General features: G+C 43.2%; 1 protein-coding gene and 1 long non-coding RNA gene across 2 annotated transcripts in view; one reads left to right on the plus strand and one right to left on the minus strand.

Moving 5' to 3' along the window:
- The window catches only part of LOC108789227, a 15,520-nt gene extending 12,656 nt beyond the window's left edge, over positions 1-2,864 (minus strand). Inside the window, exons 1-2 of the long non-coding RNA XR_001941383.1 lie at positions 2,853-2,864; positions 2,346-2,348 (exon numbers count right to left, since the gene is read on the minus strand). This is a non-coding gene — a long non-coding RNA (uncharacterized LOC108789227). The remainder of the gene's footprint in view (positions 1-2,345; positions 2,349-2,852) is intronic.
- Positions 1-12,390, plus strand: part of ARL13B (ADP ribosylation factor like GTPase 13B) — a 15,496-nt gene extending 3,106 nt beyond the window's left edge. The window contains exons 4-10 of the mRNA XM_018559186.1: positions 1,549-1,654; positions 2,894-3,096; positions 4,077-4,188; positions 5,617-5,839; positions 6,410-6,526; positions 8,169-8,237; positions 12,013-12,390. Of these exons, the coding sequence (XP_018414688.1) occupies positions 1,549-1,654; positions 2,894-3,096; positions 4,077-4,188; positions 5,617-5,839; positions 6,410-6,526; positions 8,169-8,237; positions 12,013-12,089 (907 nt within the window). The 3' untranslated portion in view covers positions 12,090-12,390. The remainder of the gene's footprint in view (positions 1-1,548; positions 1,655-2,893; positions 3,097-4,076; positions 4,189-5,616; positions 5,840-6,409; positions 6,527-8,168; positions 8,238-12,012) is intronic.
- Positions 12,391-19,719: the final 7,329 nt, after the last annotated feature.

Below are 19,719 nucleotides of genomic sequence, written 5' to 3' on the forward strand. Positions count from 1 at the left end.
ATGTGTGGGTGGGGGGGAGGGGCGGCCTGGGACCACCGGGGGGTGAGACCTCCGTCCACGCTTTCTTTCCCAATCTTTTTGCGTTTCCTTCTGCTCTCTCTTTGTGAGTCCTTGTACGTAAATGTCTTGTCTGTCTTGTATGTGCTGTTTGAGGAGGAACTGGCACGGGCTAGCCTCCCACATAGTGGGGCTGTACTCGGCCGCTCGCCTCGGCACAATGTTCCCTTACTGTTTCTGTTTGTTGGTCATTTATATTCACCATAAAATGCCTTAAGGGCGGGGACATGTACGGTTACCTGACTTGATCTTACAACTTGTTAACATGTTTTAAATACCGTGTTTCCCCGAAAATAAGACACTGTCTTATATTTTTTTTGCCCCAAAAAAACACACTAGGTCTTATTTTCAGGGGATGTCTCATTTTTTATTTTTTTTTACTGTGCAACGAAATGTACAACAATCTAAAGTTATTCATGTACAACAATCCAAACGTTATCTGGTATCACTCCGCCTGTCACAGTAACTGGCGCTATAAGGGAAGTATCTGCTAATGCGGCTCCGTTGCCGCAGCCTTGCTTTCTACAGCGCTGGCATGCTTTGCCATCAGGGACAGCGGTACCAGCGGTGGGGACATCAGACAGTGGACAGCGCGGTAAAGTACGGTACCATTTACCGGTACACAATACAGTACGGTTCCATTACAATAAGCAGTGCCTTCAGGGGGACAGCAGTTGGTGAGGTATGGTACTGGAGTGCTCCCTGTCACTGCGCTGGCCGGAGGGAGTCCCCTGTCATCCCCTTAATACAGTATGTCCCTTTAGGCTGATGCCATCTCTCCTGCTCTTCAAGTTCCCCCTCACATGCTACCACCAAACTAGGTCTTATTTTCGGGGTAGGTCTTATATCACAGGAATCTTGAAAAATAGTGCTAGGTCTTACTTTCGGGGTAGGTCTTATTTTCGGGGAAACAGGGTATGTTCCTCATTGTCTATGATTCAAATATTGCGTGAGACCTAGTGTCCTCCGCTTGTCCTCCTTTTCCATGTAAATAAAGAATAAATAAATAAAGTAGCAATGGCGGGAATCTTTCATAATGACCACGGCAGGTGTGTGTATCCGGGAACTCAGCATTGCGATCTCACCAACAGATTCCCAAAGAGACAACATTGTCAAGTGGTTAAATCTCCAAATCTAGCAAAGTCCCAGCCGCTCCACTCCCTCTGCAATCATTCATCTATATTATCTACTGCTTTATGCACATATTTTAATGGCATTCAAAGGGACACATTATAATGCCTTACAAAATGTGACATCCAATGGTATACTTCTTCCTGCTTTTTATGCAGTATGAAAGAATGAAATGAAGAATCAATTGTCTGTTAATGGCAAGGGAAACCATTGGTTTTTAAACTGTTATCATTAATGTGGCCCACAATGTGTTATTATACATAAAGTATTCTCAGAAGTTAAACAGAGCAAACCATTGCTAAGGTGGATGAAGACCAATAACCATGAAAACATTTTTGTTTCTTGCTTCTGACGATACAGCTTGGCAAATAAACAGGACCGTGAGGGAGCCATGGCTGAGGCTGATATCATCGAGTATCTTTCACTGGAGAAACTGGTCAATGAGCACAAGTGCCTGTGTCAGATTGTGAGTAACAGTCGTCTGCTGTCTATTTTTCTATGGCACTGTCTGCCTGATGATGGTCTGCATTTTTTCATTAAATGATTTTCTGTGGGTAAAGCCGGCAATGGATGCCAGAGGGCGGTTGAATGTGAGGGCACCATCCAGCTATCCAGTCCAGCTACAAGGAGAAACATGAACACATGAGGTGCTGAGAATTCATGTTTATCACTCGAGGGACTAGAGAGGTGTATCCAGATACTTCCACTGGGAGCAATTACAAATGCTTATATAAGATATGATTATCAAAATATGGGTAACTGTTAGTGATTGCCTAAAACAGGGCCACAAATTTGCTTTCAATCTTGGAGCAGCTAAAAAAGTTAGGAGTCGGATTTATTTTTTTTTTTAAATAAACTGACAAAGCTTTATTTTCTCATTTTCAATCACAGTTTTAAATGCAAGCCTGGTATTAGCTCTTGCAATTTGAAATATCCAATAGCAAGTTAGCTATTGCATCCGCCCCTGCAAAAGCGTGCATACTAACGGGAACACAAGTCGGGTGCACCTACGTACGAAAATGATGACTGCGCAACACATGTCAATTATAGCCACCCGCCCACTGCCTGTTGTCAGTCAGCAAAGGACACAGCTGCTGCAGCTTGTGTCCCCACTGCAGCTGCTGAGAGGGGAGAGCAGTGGGGATCGAAGGGGACACAGACTGCAGCATGCAGTTATTTATTTTCTACTTTTTTCTGACTTTTTTTTAATTATTATTTTTTACTTTTTAATTTTTTTATCACTTCTTCTTTTTTTTTTTTTTTTTTTTTTTTAATTTTTTTTTTCCTTTTTTTTTTTTTTTTTTTTTTTTTTTTTAATTTCACTTTACTTTATTGTTATTACACAGGGGTTAACAATCCCCTATGTGATAGCATTTGGAGTTGATAGGTTCTCTTTATGGAGCCTGCCCTACAGGACAGCAGCTCGAGCACAGCATTGTGCTTGATCCTCCTGTGCAGCTGAGACGGGAAGCGCTGTGAGTACAGTGCTCCTGTCTCACTGATCACACAGAGCAGAACGGACGGACACACTCGGTGTACATACTGTAGTGCGTTCGTCTGTCAGGGCCTGTTTTAACGGGAGGCTATGTCCAGCTTTAGTTTACTTTAGATTGAAACATGATGTACATGTTATGACACTTGAGTTGCGTTTGTGATATAGTCACATACACCTATAATTGTATAACTGTTCTCTGCGTTTTTTTAGGAGCCGTGTTCAGCAGCCCTCGGCTATGGGAAGAAAATCGATACTCACATTAGGAAAGGGCTGAACTGGTTACTGGGAGTCATAGCAAAAGATTTTGAAGCATTACACGAGCGCATACAGAGAGAGACCGCAGAGCAGAAAGCCCAGGAGGAGCAAGATAAACAGAAGATCGCTGAGAGGGTGAAAAGGCTGAGGGAGGAACGGTAATTGTGGAGTACAGCTACAATGATTACTTCTTGAAGAGAAACCCACCTACAGCTTGAACACACAAAGCACCATGACACGCCTCTGAAAGAGCAGTCAGTCAGTCAGTCATGACACTTCCAAAAGTACCCACAGCCAATCATCACACATTTTTCTAATTTAGACACGCCTCTCTATACTTGCTTTTCTGCTAAATCACAAAGGTTCCCATGGCATTTAAAAAAAGTTATTAACCTTTGCGGATAGTTGACTGTTACAGCGATCCCTCCAGCCTGTCTCCTTCTCTGCAGTGATGTCCCTCAGCATCCTCATGTTTTATACACAATGTATAGAATATGATGACTTGTGAACCTTAGACCGCTGTAGAGTAGTGGGAGAGAGGCTCCAGGGACCAGTCTAAAAGCCATCTGGCTCCAGGGATCAGGTGAGTATAACATTGTTATTTTTGCACCTAGACACAAACGAGCACTTAACCCTTGCAGCGCAGGGGTAGCCCCACTGCAAGGGTTAAGAAAACATTTGCTCTGAGTTCTGCTTTAATAACAGTCTTCCGGTCATTCTTTTTGTTGGCCAGATTGGGTGAGCATCCAGTGTCTATAGAGCAGCTCATGAAAGCCCCAAACAAGCGGGCTTGGGGAATGGTTAGCTAAAGGAGAAATAAAGCCAAACTGCATATTTTTATTTTACCATCACAGGTCTCACTTTCATACTTTTAGAAGTTGGGTGAAGATTTAGGAAGTGATGAGCAGTTATTGTGGCAGTTGTTAAAAATAGACCCCCAAGTCAAGCATTGCTTGTCCTCTGTGGCTGATCTTGTTATGTTTGCTTTTATCCAGCAGTCTGATTCTCATCCTTCAGTTATATTCTACTTGTTCTTCCAGCTCGTTAGGATAGAGATGTGACTGTGATTAAAAAAAAAAAGGAATTATGATACAATTGATGAATACATGGTGTATTTTTTTGTTGTTGTTATTTCTAGAGAAGAGAGGGAGCGGGAAGAAGCGGAGAGGGAGGGGAGAAAACCTGTGGAAGAAGACACCTCTGTTCCCATAGTCAATCCGTTCCAGCCCATAACTGCTGTTATCAAGGAGGTATTATCATGAATGTATTATTATTACAGATATTTATATAGTGCCGACAATTTACGCACTGCTTTACATATTGTACATTCTCATCAGTCCCTGTCCTCAAGGAGTTTACAATCTAAAGTCCCTACCTCACATGCACACATACAGGTACTAGGGCCAATGTAGGCAGGAGCCAGTTAACCTTCCAGCATATCTTTGCAGTGTGGGAGGAAACCCTCACAAGTACAGAGAGAACATGCAAACTACATGAAGTTAGTGTCCTGACTGGGATTTAAACCGAGGACCCTAGTGTTGCAAGGCAGGAGTACTAACCACTGAGCCACTGTACTACCCACTTATTTCCACTGTTTACTGTCTCAGGAAAAGGGATATGCTGATGGTTACCCACAGACACAACACTGTGGTTTCAAGAACTGCAGAAACTGTTTGCCTTCAGGTCCCCTTTCTCCATTAAATCTTTGTAGAAAGCCCTCTAAACAGAGCAGGGGAGCCATTCCTCTGACTGATTCAGCTGTCTGTGTAAATTTCAGCTTGAGCTGTTGAGCTCTGTAAACAGCTGGCTCGTGTGACCTTCAGGCTAGGTTCACACCTGCACGACACCCGGGACGCACAATGCAGGCAGCGATTGCCACGTGGCCCTATTGATTTCAATGGAGTGACATCTGCATGTCAATCACATGTACCTTTTTTTTTTTTTTTGCAATACACTACGCGCAGCTGTTTTAGTGTTCGGAAGCACGGCGGAATCCACGTGATGCAACTGGGGTGCCATTAGAAAATAATGGCACCCACAGCACGATCGGTTCACACCTTGGCCACTCCTGAACGTGGAGCAATTTGCGCGGCAATCGTGCGGTGAGGTGTCGTTTAGCTGTGAACCTAGCCTCAAAACATAGTCATGTGAAAAGAAATTCAGTCAGAAGGTTTTTACCCATACTATTTAAGACACTTTTTTGTTTTGTTTTTGTTTGTGAGAAACATGCAAGCTGCCATTGCTAACCTTTCTGAAAATGCTAGTTGCCTGGCTGTCCTGCTTAAAAGTATGCCAAAAAAAGCACTGGCTTGTCTCGGTCTTTCCTGATCTGAATAGTTGTTCTGGTCAGTGACTATAGAAGTAATTACATCAGGGGGTCAGTATAACAGTCTGAACTATGAAAAAAGAAAGTTGCCCTTGCTTGGTAATGTAAGGCCTGCTTTAAGTCCCATGATATGTGGTATAATTGAATTTGTCTCTTTGTGGGTCCAGTTATCAGACCAGTGAGAGATGATTGTTACTACAGTGAATTTACCTTCTTTGTCTCTTCTAAATGACATAATGTCCATGTTTATCACAAGTGCCACTTCCCTTACCTGACCTTCCAAGCCCAGAAGTTCTCTAATGCTTTTACATTTCCCACTGGTTCATTCTTCTCTTTTATGTTGCTTTGTCAGAATGAAGACAAAATCAAGAAAGAAAAGGAAAAAAAGAAACAAAAAATGCAGAATGGACAAGCTGGAGCCGAGATTCCCCTCAAGCCAAAGGCCGACGAGGAGGATGCAGAGTCAGACAGCGAGGGCGGTGATAGCAGCCCGACATCACAAGATGAACCTTTAATGGACCTGTATAAAGATGCTCTGAACCAAAAGCTGGAGCAAGATGAGAAGAGAGAGACAGGTACTCTCTTCAATACAAGCTGCTTATGTATACAAAGATCTATTTTATTGTTCTTGTTTGTCCTTATGTCTAGACATCAGTACATGGCCTCTGCCAGCTGTGGTCATCGTCGGGTGCCTGGGACTCAGAAGTATAAGGTCCTAGCTGTTGATCACTGCACGTGGGCAGTGTTCAGCTGTGAAGTACTCTCTGCTTGTTCCTGTGATGCAGGGAGGCAGACAGTACCTCATATATAAAAAGGATTTCAAAGCAGAATGCCAAGAGCCTTTATGTTATAATTCAGAAATATTTTACATAGTGTTAGTATAACTGACATTTACCTTTAGATAAATGCTGCATATTCCTCTCTCTAGATCTCTCTCGATCTCTCTCTCTCTCTAGATCTCGATCTCTCTCTCTCTAGATCTCTCTCTTTCTCCCTCTAGATCTCTCTCCTTTCTCCCTCTAGATCTCTCTCTCGATAGATCTCTCTAGATCTCTATCTATATATATATATATAAAGAGAGAGATACACACATACACACGCGCGCGGACTCTTTACCACTATTTTTTTCCTTTTCTTTTATTTAGACAACGCAAAAAAGAAGTTGAAGAAACTGAAGTTAAAAAGAAATAACAAAATCGAGCCTCTTGCCCCACAGGAGGTAGAGACAAAGAGCCCAGCTACACCTCCCCCACAGTTACCTGGTAAGTAAAGACATGAGTTGCTCAGAAGATGCTCTGAACTGCAAACAATCCGTTTTATACTGGACAGCACCCAGCCGGAGAAATATGTTACAAGCGTTGAGCCTCCGTCTCCGTCCAATACAGAACCTGTGAACATCCCATGAGCCCTACCATGGAGCACTTATTAAATTTGAGAATATTATTTATTGAATCATGAACGGCGCACATCCTAAATATTGCGGTAATAGTCACAAGTCTCTGCTTGTCTATAGTACAGAGATCTTTTCTATTTTTAACAGTGTTTTCTGAGGTTTTTTAGTTTGTGTGTAAATTGTGTAATATTGTACCATACTCCAGTATTTGCCTGTAAATAGTTTTGAAAATGTGATATGTTTATTTAGACCCCGGAAAGATTTATGTCACACTGCTACCAATGATCATTGTAAATTGCTTGATGTGTTATTGTAGAATGGTATATGGTACGGTTTTATTAGGAAAGGGCTTTTTTTATTTCATCCAAAAGCAGACCAGTAGAGCAGAGGTCTCCTTTTGTGTTAAAGTGAAAATAACCCATTAGGCCTCATTCACACTGGCAGTGTCAAACCTGCGTTTGTATGCGTTTTAGAGTACATTTCTAAATGCCATTGATTTTCAACGGATCATTCAGACTTTGTGTTTACCTGCATTCCGTTTATTTTTGCTTAGCGAAAATAAAGTCCAAGGTCTGATAAGAAGGTATAAACGCATTTAAAGGCGCATAAACACATCTAAACAACAGAAAAAGTGATCTGGGAAGCATGAAAATTTAGGCCACATTCACATGGGGACATCTGGGATTCCTGCAGCAGTAACGTACTGATTCTGGTGGCAGGAATCCCAGGTGTCCCTGTTGAGATGCGGCCGCTGTGCCTATTGAAATAAATGACACAGTGACAGTGGCCGCAGCAGTCTGCATGCAATCATACATGATATGATTACATGAGGTTCGGGATAGATGATTGTCCCTGGATACACGATAGATACATCCAGCGACAATCATCTATGCCGAACCGCATGTAATCACGCCATGTACGATTGCATGCGGACTGCCGCTGACAGATGCAGCCACTGTCAACGTGTCATTTACTTCAATAGGCACAGTATGCAGTAGCTGTCACACTCATTTACTTGAACCGGTACAGCGGCCGCATCTGAATGGGAACACCCTGGATTCCTGCTGCGGGAATCTGGAGGTTCTTGCCACAGGAATCCCAGAAGTCCCCACGTGAATGTGGCCTTATACATCCCAGATAACTTCTGTGTTTAGAAAAGCTAAATCCCGGAGTGCCAGTGTGAATGAGGCCTCAGTGTTGGGTTTCAGCAAGGATCATCATTTGCTACTTTTGGCTAGTAGTAGTCCTTCACATTCAGCTGGACTTGGTCTGTAATGTTGAAGATGTTTTATAGCTTTTCCAAGCCATTTCCTAAGTTCTGATGACTGTCAGGAGTATTAGAAAGTCGCTTGGAGAAGCTACGAACCATCTTCAACATTACAGAGTGCGTCCAGTTGAATGTGACTTACTACTCTCAACTCAACCATGACCTGGATCAATGAGAACCTTCACAGACATTTTGATATTTTGATTTGTCGTATTGAGCGAAATTGTGTTTGTTTTCCCTGTAGTTGGCTGGGGAACCCCAAAAGTTACTAGACTTCCAAAACTTGAGCCTCTGGGAGAAACCCATCATAATGGTAATTGTACAAAGCCTTCACCTTCAGCTTCTTGGCATGCAAAATCATTTTCCATGGTATTAACAGCACTAACTGTCTCATTATTAACACCTGGTTCATGCATGGCTCTTCTCATTGAAATCCGGTATAATGAGTTGGGTTTGTGTCATCTCTGACCAGTGGCAAACATGCATTGCAGAAGAACTTTTTAATCAAGGCCAAACTGTTTATTCAGTTTTGAATGGTGTGGGGAAGGGTTAGCACTCCCGTCAAGTCTTTCTTTTTTATTGCTGTGTCCCCAGTTAGGGCAAATAATGAGAACAGGGGAAAGGGGGTCTCTGACATAGGCACAGATAGCAATAACCTGACAGATGTCAAGTTCTTTTTTCCCCCCTCACTCTATTAAAGAAAAATGATTTGCTGCTGGCTGTGTACCCTTTAGAGAGTTTTAGCTTGACTTCCTAACCATCTTACCTGTGACTGGGACAGGAAATGAGGGGAAATCCCACAATGGGGGACACATAGAGCAGAAAAAACTGACTGATGTTCTAACTTCTACCAGCAATACAACAAAAAAAAGAAAACATAGAGTTTGTGCTGGAGTCAGACTCCAGTATAAGTACCCTGTTTATGGAGTGATGCTGGATCTATGTATAGGTCGTCTTGTTGTAATCCACTGGTGGAACTACCAGGGTTGCAGAGGTTGCAAGTGTGATCGGGCACTGTTGTTCTGTCACTTTGGGGGGGCCCAGAAACCCAGAAGAGGGCCTGGCCCCAGTAACCGCATAGGCGCCAACAATCTCTGTAAGAAAATATCTATGGTTTTTAACATCTTTTGCTGCCACCGACGTATGTTACTGGCAGCGAGCCCCTCTGAACAGACTCCTGGCAGCTATACACTGGAAGCGATTCTGGCGGTTGAGCTGCCACCAGATTGCTTCCCGCAGTCAGTGTAGTACATCCGTTCACTGATCCTCTCCCCACTGAATGGGAGTGGAAGTGATGCCAACTGTATCTCTTCTGGTCCCTCAGCAGTCATTCCTCAGCTTCATAAGCCGGGGAAGAAGTTATTGGAGCGCAATCTGTGCTCCGTTAGCTTCTTTGGAGTGGAAAGGTCACACTAGGGGTCTTTATTGACCCATTGGCCACTGCGGAAATGAGCGCGCGTGGGTGCCTCCATTAGAGCGATGGTGGCACTCATGCAGGGGGCGGGGGGAAGAGCGCTGTGGGGACCCACTAGAAAACGAGGAATGAAAAACTTAAAAAAAAAAAAAACAACAACCTGCAGCAAGGGAGGGTCTCCTTAAAGGAGAAATTAAAAAAAAAAAAAAGGCTCTAATATACCTTTTAAGTTAAAAAAAAAAAAGTAAAATGTTTCTTTTTTTTTTTAAAGGCCCCCTCCAATTTGGGATGTTATGTATCTATTTACTTGTAACCTTATCTTTTTTATATTTTATTGAAAAATTGGGTATTATGTTTTTGGGCACTGAAGTTTAGGTGTATTTTTAAACTAAAATTTGGGGTTTGATGAAGAGTTTGTGCTAATATCGTGCAACATAAAATATGCTACTGCCACCATTTTATTCTACGGGGTCTTTTGCTTTCAAAATATATACAATATTTTGGAGGTTAAAGGAGAACTATGGGGTGTGTGCTTTTCACTCACCTCATAGTTCTAGCCGACCTGTGACAATGAGACTGTCACAGGTCGGCTCAGTAGATCGGGAGGTGAGCGAACACATACCGGCGTTCGCTCACCTCTCTATTCTGTCACCGCCCTCTGCCATGATAGGGGAGGGGCTGGATTCCCCCCTCTCCGCACCGATCCGCCAGTGCCGACTGCCGGAACGGACGGGGTAGGGGGCGAGTACAGCTGGCTCTGCCTTTTAGATAGGCAGAGCCAGCTGTCAGTCACGCAGCTAAGCGGATCCCAGCACCATTGTTGAGATCCGCTTCAGCTGCGGCGTCTCAGTATACCGCGAGCTGCAGCTCGCGGTATACTGAGCCTAGGGTGACGGGAGGACGCTAGTTTGTGTCCTCCCGTTACCCTAAGGAGAACTATCGGGAAAAGCCTTAACCCCATAGTTCTCATTTTAAGTAATTTTCAGTCCAAAAATCTGGATTATAACATGTGCAAAAAACACCTTGGCAGCAAAAGGTTTAAAAAACGAGCATTATATTTAAGATTCCTAAATATAAACATGCGACCACTGTGACCCTGGTAGTTCTGCCAGTGATGGGAACATGCTTTACCGTAATTGCAGGATACATTTTGGTAACGATAGGGTTGGTTATGCCAGCAACAGCAGCCATTTACAACATTCATTTATTGGGGGGGTCAAAATCATGCTTTTTTTTATGGGGATAGGAGTGGGCTGAATCTAAGGTTTCTAGTTACGCCTCTGTCCTGATTCCTATGGGTACAAGTTCTGACTATGAAATCACAGAGCACCTCCAGCACAGCTGCCATTATACCACCCATGTCACACTGTTCACAGCATCTGCACCTGCACTGATATCACCAGCACTGCTAGTGTCACTTCTTGTCATCCTGCCTTCCTGTCATCCGGTGAACACCTAAGTCCCATAATGCTGTCCTGAGAGCAACCCTGTCCCTTACAAAGCGGGAGAGCTGCTAGCTGTATAAAGTACAGGCACCAATAGGGAACATACCTACACAGCTCTCATCCACTTCTACAGCTGAATGCCAACTGCTCTTACAGGCAGCCAGAGCTGGCCCACTCCGCCCCAGTATTCCTATTGGCTCATCACTAAGATGGGGTGCAGCCTTGGCCAATAGAATTGTGTGTGTATGGCAGGATAAGGTGGGCAATCTCCATTACTACTAGTAAGTTTCAGCAGTGAATGAGGGCTGTTGTAGGTATTTGTACCTGCAGGTACCTACACTTCATATATGCGAGCAGCTTATTTTTTATTATGTCACAGTCCCTTTAAGGGTCTTTGTGGATGGGCATTCGATGGGAAAATGCTTCATGCTTTTGACATCAGTTTAAGATGCTTCTGATCGTTCAGAATTAATTGAATGTGTAGTTGACCTGCTTCAGCTGCTTTTCCATTCTCTTAGACTTGCATGGGGAGAAAATGCAGTTTTGAAGCAAACAGAAGCCTGTTGAAGCCTCTGGATTAAAATGACAGCCAGGCAGTTAGTATTATTAGGAAGATCAGGGAATGACAGCCTTTTGATTTCTCTCAGCACAGGTTTCGTTCAATGTAAACCTTCCATATAATGCCAATGGTGCAGTTACTAGCAGTGTAAGGAGATGGCACATGCCTTTCTACTTAATGGACCACCGGGAGCTTTGCTCTTTGCAAATGCCAGTCATCTTCCATGGTGGCAGTTATGCACTTCCTGTCATCCCGCAATGCAGTGCAGGTGCCTTTCAGTAGGTTGCTTTGTAAGATTCGAAATGTGGAGGCGATGTTAAAGCGCCCACTAGGAAGAAAGTTTGCATGGAACATGGGCTTCCAGCTTTTCTCTCAGCTTTCATAAGTCGTCCTCATGAGATTTGGAAAGAATAAAGAAGGTCGGGAAACTTGTCTGTGTTGCCAATAGTGACCAGTCAGATTTTCCTTTTTTGATTTGAGCTGAGCAATATTTTTAATAAAATGTAACTACTACGTAACTAACTTCTGCTGCATTTCTCAACTAACAACTCTTCGTCATCCCATTTAGTGCCGGCATCTGGCTAATCAGCGCTCTCCTCCATCCTCACTCACATTTTACCTGTTCCTGTGCCCTAAGCTGGACTAATCCATCCATTTTATCTTGAAATAGATTTTTATGGAAAGCCACTTCCGCCACTGACGTTACGGCAAAGACCCAACAGCGACGCTCATGATGTCATTTCTTGAGACGCACAGAACGCTTGCCCCCCACCCCCTCTGTGTCTTTGCACTGATGATGGTTAGTTGGGAACACTAATATATAAACAAAAAAAAGTCAGGCAAGTATTGTGTGCCGCGGTTGTAGGAAACACTATCACCAGCCATTGGGGTCAGGGTATTATAAGTTCACAGCTACCAGGTATCTAATTCAGGTTAAAGAGCAACCGCACCCCAAAGGAGCAGCTTTGGGTCAGGGCACATTCCCCCACTGGGGCTTTAGTGCTGCTTGGGACCCAAGCAGGAAGCTCTCCTCCCACCCTTGGCCCAGCTGTAAGTACCCTGGCTGTATATTCCTATACACAGGGCTGTCCCTATAATTAGGCAGCCTGAGTGGGACGCTCCCAGGTAGCTAAGAACTGGGCGGGGAGATGCAGAGCCCTTACACATCTCCCCACCCAACTCCTAGCGGTGTCAGTCTCCACCAGAGATCATTTTGACTACATAGACTGCAGGGGAGTTGATTGCACCTTGTCTTACTCCACCCAACATGGAAAGATCTGTTCCTCTAAACATTGACACCTAATTTGTGAATGTTTGCTATGCGAAAATCACTGTTTTCCTGCCTTTTTGTTTTTATAAACCTGACAGATCAATGTCTACAAAAGGAGAATAATTGAAGGCACTTTGAACAATCTTAGAATGAATGGCCTGTCATTCTTTTTTTTCTTTTTTTAATTGTATACCAGAAATCCCACACATATAGAGATTGGCTCAGTATTAAATATTTCTATCAATTTTAAACTTAAACATATAAACATAGTATGTGTACAGATTTTAAAATGTTTTTTATACTGTAATTCTGGGAATCAAAACATTTGCTGAATATGTTAACGTTGTGAAAATATTACTGTTTTAATGCATTTTAAAGTTATTCCTTTTCACATTTATAAACTGGGGCCCACTGATGTAAGCGCTGCTGGGTGACAGACAAACTGAATACGGTTCATCCAAGTGAAGGGGTCCAGGTCCAAGAGAAGTTGCATTCACTGTGATCTGACCAATAGGGAGCCTAGGTTATTGTGAATACAGCTCATCTCATCGGTGACCACAGTTGTCACACGGGTACCAGTTTTTCGGTATTGAGTACAGATATTTTGCTTTAGGTACTTGCCGATACTTAGTACCGATAACGAGCAATCAGGAAGCCGGCACCATGCTGATTGGCAGGGAAGCTGGCTTCCCAGCCAATTAGCAAAGAGCCGGCTTCCTGGCCAATCAGGGAGGCGGGTTATTACTCACCGCCCGGGAAGCTGGCTCCATGTTCCCCTACGCCACTGTCGGTCAGAGGAAACCTTCCTCTGACTGGAATTTCCGGTATCGGGGAAGGTACTGGAGTATTTGGGTGAGTACAGGTATTCGCCCAAATATTTGGTATCGGTACCAATACTGATACTATTTGGACACAGTTGAATCAAAGGTTGGACACAGTTTAGAAACGTAATTACTTATTCAAAACTGCTAACATTTTACAACGTATCTCCTGTTCCTGATCATTGGAGCCACTTTCACTTTCTCCAAAGACCCATCCCTGCTGAACTCTGGACCCACCCCTGGAGACACATTCATACAGTAAGTCCCCTACTTACGAACGGTTTCCATTCTGAGAGCAGGTTCTTAAATCCAAAGTTAGCCTAGGTGCCCCGATACATCACTGCTGCTTTTACGGTTGCTTTCGGACATCTTGGGTTTAAAATAAAGATATTGTACTGCTGTACTCTATACAGTACTGTACAGTAAAGAACACAAAAGCGCACACACACACCTGACAATATATGCCAGACATGTGAACTAACTAACATGATTGGACATGTAAACGCACGTTCGTATCTCTGAAAGTTCGTAACTTGAATGTTTGTATGTAGGGGACTTACTGTATGCCTAACTTTTGGAACAGTCTGAGCCAGTGCTGACTTCTGTGCTTGTGCTGTAGACGAATGTTCTCTACAGTTATTTGTGTACCCTTCAGTCACTTTGCTCTGAATGCAGCCTCTCGCAGGCATCCAACACCATTTTATTTTACTGTTTAATATAGCCTTCCATATTACCATATAGGTCATTGTATATAATTTTCACAGTCTTGGTACGTTTTGAACACAAAATAAATTTATGTATATATAACAATTTGTGGTTTTATTTTTAGAGGCTGAACTCCTAGCCAGTTATAAAAGACACAACTTAATGCAGCTCTGTAATCATTAATGCATCATTAAAAGTATTTTTAAATGCATGCAGTGTAAGTACTTGAATGTGACCTGGTATCAGCCTCATGCACTCTCTGTATGGAAGAGCTGGAGTGTAAGAGGAAGAAGCTGAACAAGGAGTCAATCTGTTCATGTGCCGGGGAGAAGCATGTTGACAGGTAGGCAACCAATCGGCTTCTCTCTTCAGTTTGTTCAGTTAAGCTTTGGAAATAAAAGGTGGATGCTGATTGGTTGCCATGCACAGCTGCTCCAGATTTTGTCTGCTCAAGTTTAGATAAATCCCCCTCTTTGTATTCTGTGAAAATAATACTAGGAGTTTGGTGAATGTAGATGGGGAAGGAAGGAAAGGGCAATCAACGCATGTGCATCCAAGTGTGGCCAGCCGCCCCCGCACTGACCCAACCAAAAATCACATGAGCGAATCCAAGTTGAATGAATATTTGAAAGAAGTGAGCTAGAGGAGGAGAATAAAACTATTTTGTATCCCAAGGAAGCCAGTTCGCAAACCCAGCTGTCTGAAATTCGAGACAGCTACAGGTCCACAAACAGAAATAAGTGTCTCACCACCTTAAGCTGGGCAGGTGGGGGCAAGCCCTTCTGCGGAAGAAGCCTCTCAGTGGGTTTGGACGACTTAACTATGAAGAAAAGAAGATCAAACTTCAAGTTCCTTGATTTACATTTTCTCTCTGTACAAATAGTACTTAGTTAATAGTCCAAAACCTTATAAATAATCAATCTTTAAGAAGGTGCACGTTCTTCTTTGGCTTGGAGACTTTGGTTGCCAAGAGCTCTTCTGATCACTGAAGAAGCTGCACTTAAGAGACTTTTGACTTTGATCAAGGATCCTTGGGGACGAAAAATATGTTGATGAGCCGAAAGGGAAAGGCCTTCTATACAGCTAGGCTCCGTACCTTGCTTAAGCTGTGGTAAAAATTTGCTGTTGCCTCCCGTGATATTTTTGATTGCATAGCGCTCACCCCAAAGGAGACGCTGGAATACCCGGGTCAGCCATAGCCTGTCTAGGGGATTTCGGTAACCAGCTGCCCCACTAGCATTAACTGCCCTTTTCTAGTGACCGACATAGTTGAAATCCAAGCCAGAAGTATGATGCTGATGAACTTTATTAACATATCCACACTGGAGGAGTGGGTATGGGGGCCTAGACATCCAGGGTAGAACAGACACAGACTCACCAGTCCCTTTAGGAAATTCAGTGTAGATTAATTATGGGCACAGTTGAATAGGGATTGGCACAGATCTTCAGTAGGAGAGACACCAGCCCTGCTCCTGAGGTCCTCTCTATTCCAGGCACCTCCAGCAGCCATCCGCTTCCCTGGTTCTCCTCCTCAATTAACAGCAAAAGCCTCCTCCATACTTTAGGCCTAACAGAGCATTTTCCACGCTCAAGTACTCCCAGGCCTAGCCCGGGGGCAGGCTGGACATCAGACAGCCCTGTATGGACTATTCCAGCACATGGCAATTCTTCTGACTATACAGGTGAAACTCGAATAATTAGAATATCGTGCAAAGTTCATTTATTTCACTAATGCAACTTAAAAGGTGAACCTAATATATGAGATAGACTCATTACATGCAAAGCAAGATAATTCAAGCCGTGATTTGTCATAATTGTGATGATTATGGCCTACAGCTCGTGAAAACCCCAAGAACCCCAAATCCACAACCTCAAAAAAGTAGATTATTACATGCAATCAATAAAACAAGAATTGTACATAGAACAATATCGGACCTCTGAAAAGTATAAGCATGCATATGTACTCAGTACTTGGTTTGGGCCCCTTTTGCAGCACTTACTGCAATTACTTTTGCACGATATTCTAATTATTCGAGTTTCACCTGTATATGCCCTGTTCCAGCATGCAACACTGGCTAAGAGATATCTGTAACTGGACTTGCTGTATTTTTATTGAACACGTTTCACTGGTCATCTGACCAGCTTTCCACATTCTCTGGGTATAATTCAATTCAGAATGACTTTTGTACAAGTCATTCTGAATTGAGAAAGCTGGTTGGATGACCAGTGAAACGTCTTCAATAAAAAGTACAGCAAGTCCAGTTGCCTTGACTTGTTTTTTTACAGATATACCATGACCTGGAAAAATAAAAACCTTCACAGACACTGGCTAAGAGAGTCCCAGTGATTGGCTGGTAGACTGCACACACACTCAAAGTGTCACTCATTGGCTGTCCGACACTACAGTAGAGTCACACTCAGCCAGACTGACTACAGCTCTGGCAATCACTAAATTTCTAGTAGCCACCCCACTAATGGTGGTAGGGGCTACAATTATATCAACTAGTGTTGGCCCAAACAAATGATCACCCTTAAAAGGTAAATCTGTAAGGGCTTTCATAGAATTCTGGTAAGCTGACAAGTATTTATGCCACAATGAATGACAACCAAAAAAGACATTCTGGCAATAAGAGGTCCAGTATCCATCGAAGGGTTACACACATATTGAAGACCATGAGTTAATTGAGCTGCCAGTTCCACGTAGTTAGGAGAAACATGTTCACTCTCCAGGCTCTGATGGAAAAGTTTTGCCCATTCTGTGAGCATTTGGGATACAAGGGCTATGGCCAAAACAAGACATAAGCCTGATCCAGCGATGGTGTACATAGCTCTTGCTTTCATGTCGGATATTTGAAAGGAGATTTCTTGACAGGAATCATAGTAGCCTTATTCGGTGCAATAGGAGGAGACATCTATTTTTGTTTTTTTATAAAAATAATTTTAAAATGATAACACAAACAAAAGTGCTTTGGAAGCACAAAAATCCCATTCATTTTAAATAAAGTCTTAGTCAAACATTTAGACTTATGTATACCAAACGTTACATAGTTACATAGTATTTGAGGTTGAATAAAGACATTAGTCCATCAAGTCCAACCTATTAGGATCTCATTCTAGGAGTACCTGTACCCCTGTATATTACCTGTACCCCTGTATATTACGGTCCCTTAAGAAATCGTCCAAAAGTTTCTTGAACAATTCCACATTATTTGCTGAAATCACCGCCTGTGGCAGTGAGTTCCAGACCCTAACTGATCTTACTGTGAAGAACCCCCTTCGCCCCTTGTGCTGGAATTTTTTTTCCATCAATTTTAGGTGATGGCCTCTAGTTTTTGTAACGGAGTTAATTTTAAACAGTTTATCGCTAATGTTGCTACCACCATTGAACATTTTGTACATGGAGATCATATACCCCCTTAATCTCCTCACCTCCAATGTGAACATGTTTAAATTTAGTAGCCTTGTCTCGTAGCTCTGGTCCTCCATACCCCTAATTAGTTTGGTTGCCCTCCACTGGACTTTTTCCAACTCAAGGACATCTTTTCTTAGTACTGGTGACCAGAACTGGACCGCGTACTCCAGATGAGGTCGAACCAATGATCTATAAAGTGGCAAAATTATAGACTTGTCCCTGCAATACATCCCCTTTTTAATACAGGACAAGACCCTGCTAGCTTTGTTTACAGCAGCCTGGCACTGCAAGCTACCTTTCAGTTTGTGGTCTACAATGACCCCCAAATCCTTCTCCATTTCTGACTTCCCCAGCGGCATACCCATAATTGTATAACCCATTTGTTTATTGTTTAACGGAACTGGAAGCATCTGTAGAATCTTCAATAAAAAAAAAAAAACTCCATGCAATTGGTGTCTTGGCTAGGATTTGAACCAGGGACCCCTCTGCTGCAAGGCAGAAATGCAGGACATCCTACAACATTTAAAGGGTTATTCACAAAAAGGTGAAGCGTTTGGAGAAGGCAGGAGAAGTGAACAATCTAGGACAACATAGCTGAACTGGAAAATTTCTCCAATTCTTCTCACTTTTCAGATCAGCTATGTTGTCCTAGATTGTTCAATTCTCCAAACGCTTCACCTTTTTGTGAATAACCCTGTTCATGTGAAAATGGCTTAAAGGAGAACTATGGGGTTAAGGCTTTTCTCCATAGTTCTCTTTAGGGTAACGGGAGGACACAAACTAGCCTCCTCCCGTCACCCTAAGCTCAGTATACCGTGAGCTACAGCTGGCGGTATACTGAGACACCACAGTATACTGCGAGCTACTGCTCGCGGTATACTGAGACGCTGAAGAGGATCCCGACAATTATGTCTGGATCCGCCCAGCTGCGTGAGTGACAGCTGGCTCTACCTATCTAGAGGCAAAGCCAGCTGTACCCGCCGCCTAGCCCGATACTACCTGTTTTAGGAAGCCAGGCAGCGCGTCATTAGCAATGAAGCCCTCCCCATGCTTCTTGTCACTATGTGACGAGAAAGCATGGAGCCGGCTTGCTGGCCAATCATGGAAACTGGGCGCCGTGTAATGAGGTGATGAGAGAGCATGGAGCCGGCTTTCCGGCCAATCAGGAAGCCGGGCAGCATGTAATTACGCGCTGCCCGGCTTCCTGTTTGGCCGGGAAGCAGGCTTCATGCTCCCTCGTCACCTCATTACACGGCGCCCAGCTTCCATGATTGGCCAGCAAGCCGGCTCCATGCTTTCTCGTCACATAGTGACAAGAAGCATGTGGAGGGCTTCATTGCTAATCAGGAAACCGGATGGCGCGTCTTTACATGCTGCCCGGCTTTCTGGCTAATCAGGAGGCAAGGTGGCGAGTCATTACACAGCACGCCGCCTGGCTTCCTGAATGGGACTTCCGGTATTCGGTATCGGCGAGTACCGGAAAAAAAATATCGGTACTCGTCCTCGGTAACGAAATACCGGTATCGGTGTATCCCTACTTTGCACAATCCAAGTTTTCAACTTCCCAAACATACCCTAGAAGTTTCATGAATTTTTGTTTCCCACATGCAAATGAGCGACATTAAGCTTGTTTTTTGGGGAGCTTAATGTGGCTTAACGTATAAAAAAGAACCTAGCCAATTTCCCCCAAACTTTACACAATACATGTCTCTATCTATTCAAATGTATCCTAAAATAAATCAGTACTAAAAGTAAAGCATAGCAAATGTTATTGACTATATTTTTTAAATATGACAATGGGGACATGACTTAATATCCCGTTTGCTATGTTTACTAAAGGTATTTTCTTAATATACATTTGAATAGATGGAGTCATGTATTGTACTGTGTGTAGTTTGGGGGTAATTGGCCAATATCCAAGTTGACTAAGCTCCCTAAAAAACAAGCTTAATGACACTCATTTATCTTTTGGGAACACAAAATCCATGAAACTTCCAGGATATGTTTGGTAAAGGTCAAATCTTAGATTGTGCAAAGTTTCAAGGCAATTGATTGAGGTTTAGCCACTTTTTTTTACAGATTAAGCTACATTAAAAGAGAACTTTTCATCCTATAGTTTTCTTTAGGGTAACGGGAGGACATATGACCCAAAAGTCCTCCCATTACCCA

The sequence above is a fragment of the Nanorana parkeri genome, unplaced genomic scaffold, assembly GCF_000935625.1.
Source record: "Nanorana parkeri isolate BGI_ZX_2015 unplaced genomic scaffold, ASM93562v1 scaffold380, whole genome shotgun sequence".
Lineage (NCBI taxonomy): Eukaryota > Metazoa > Chordata > Amphibia > Anura > Dicroglossidae > Nanorana > Nanorana parkeri.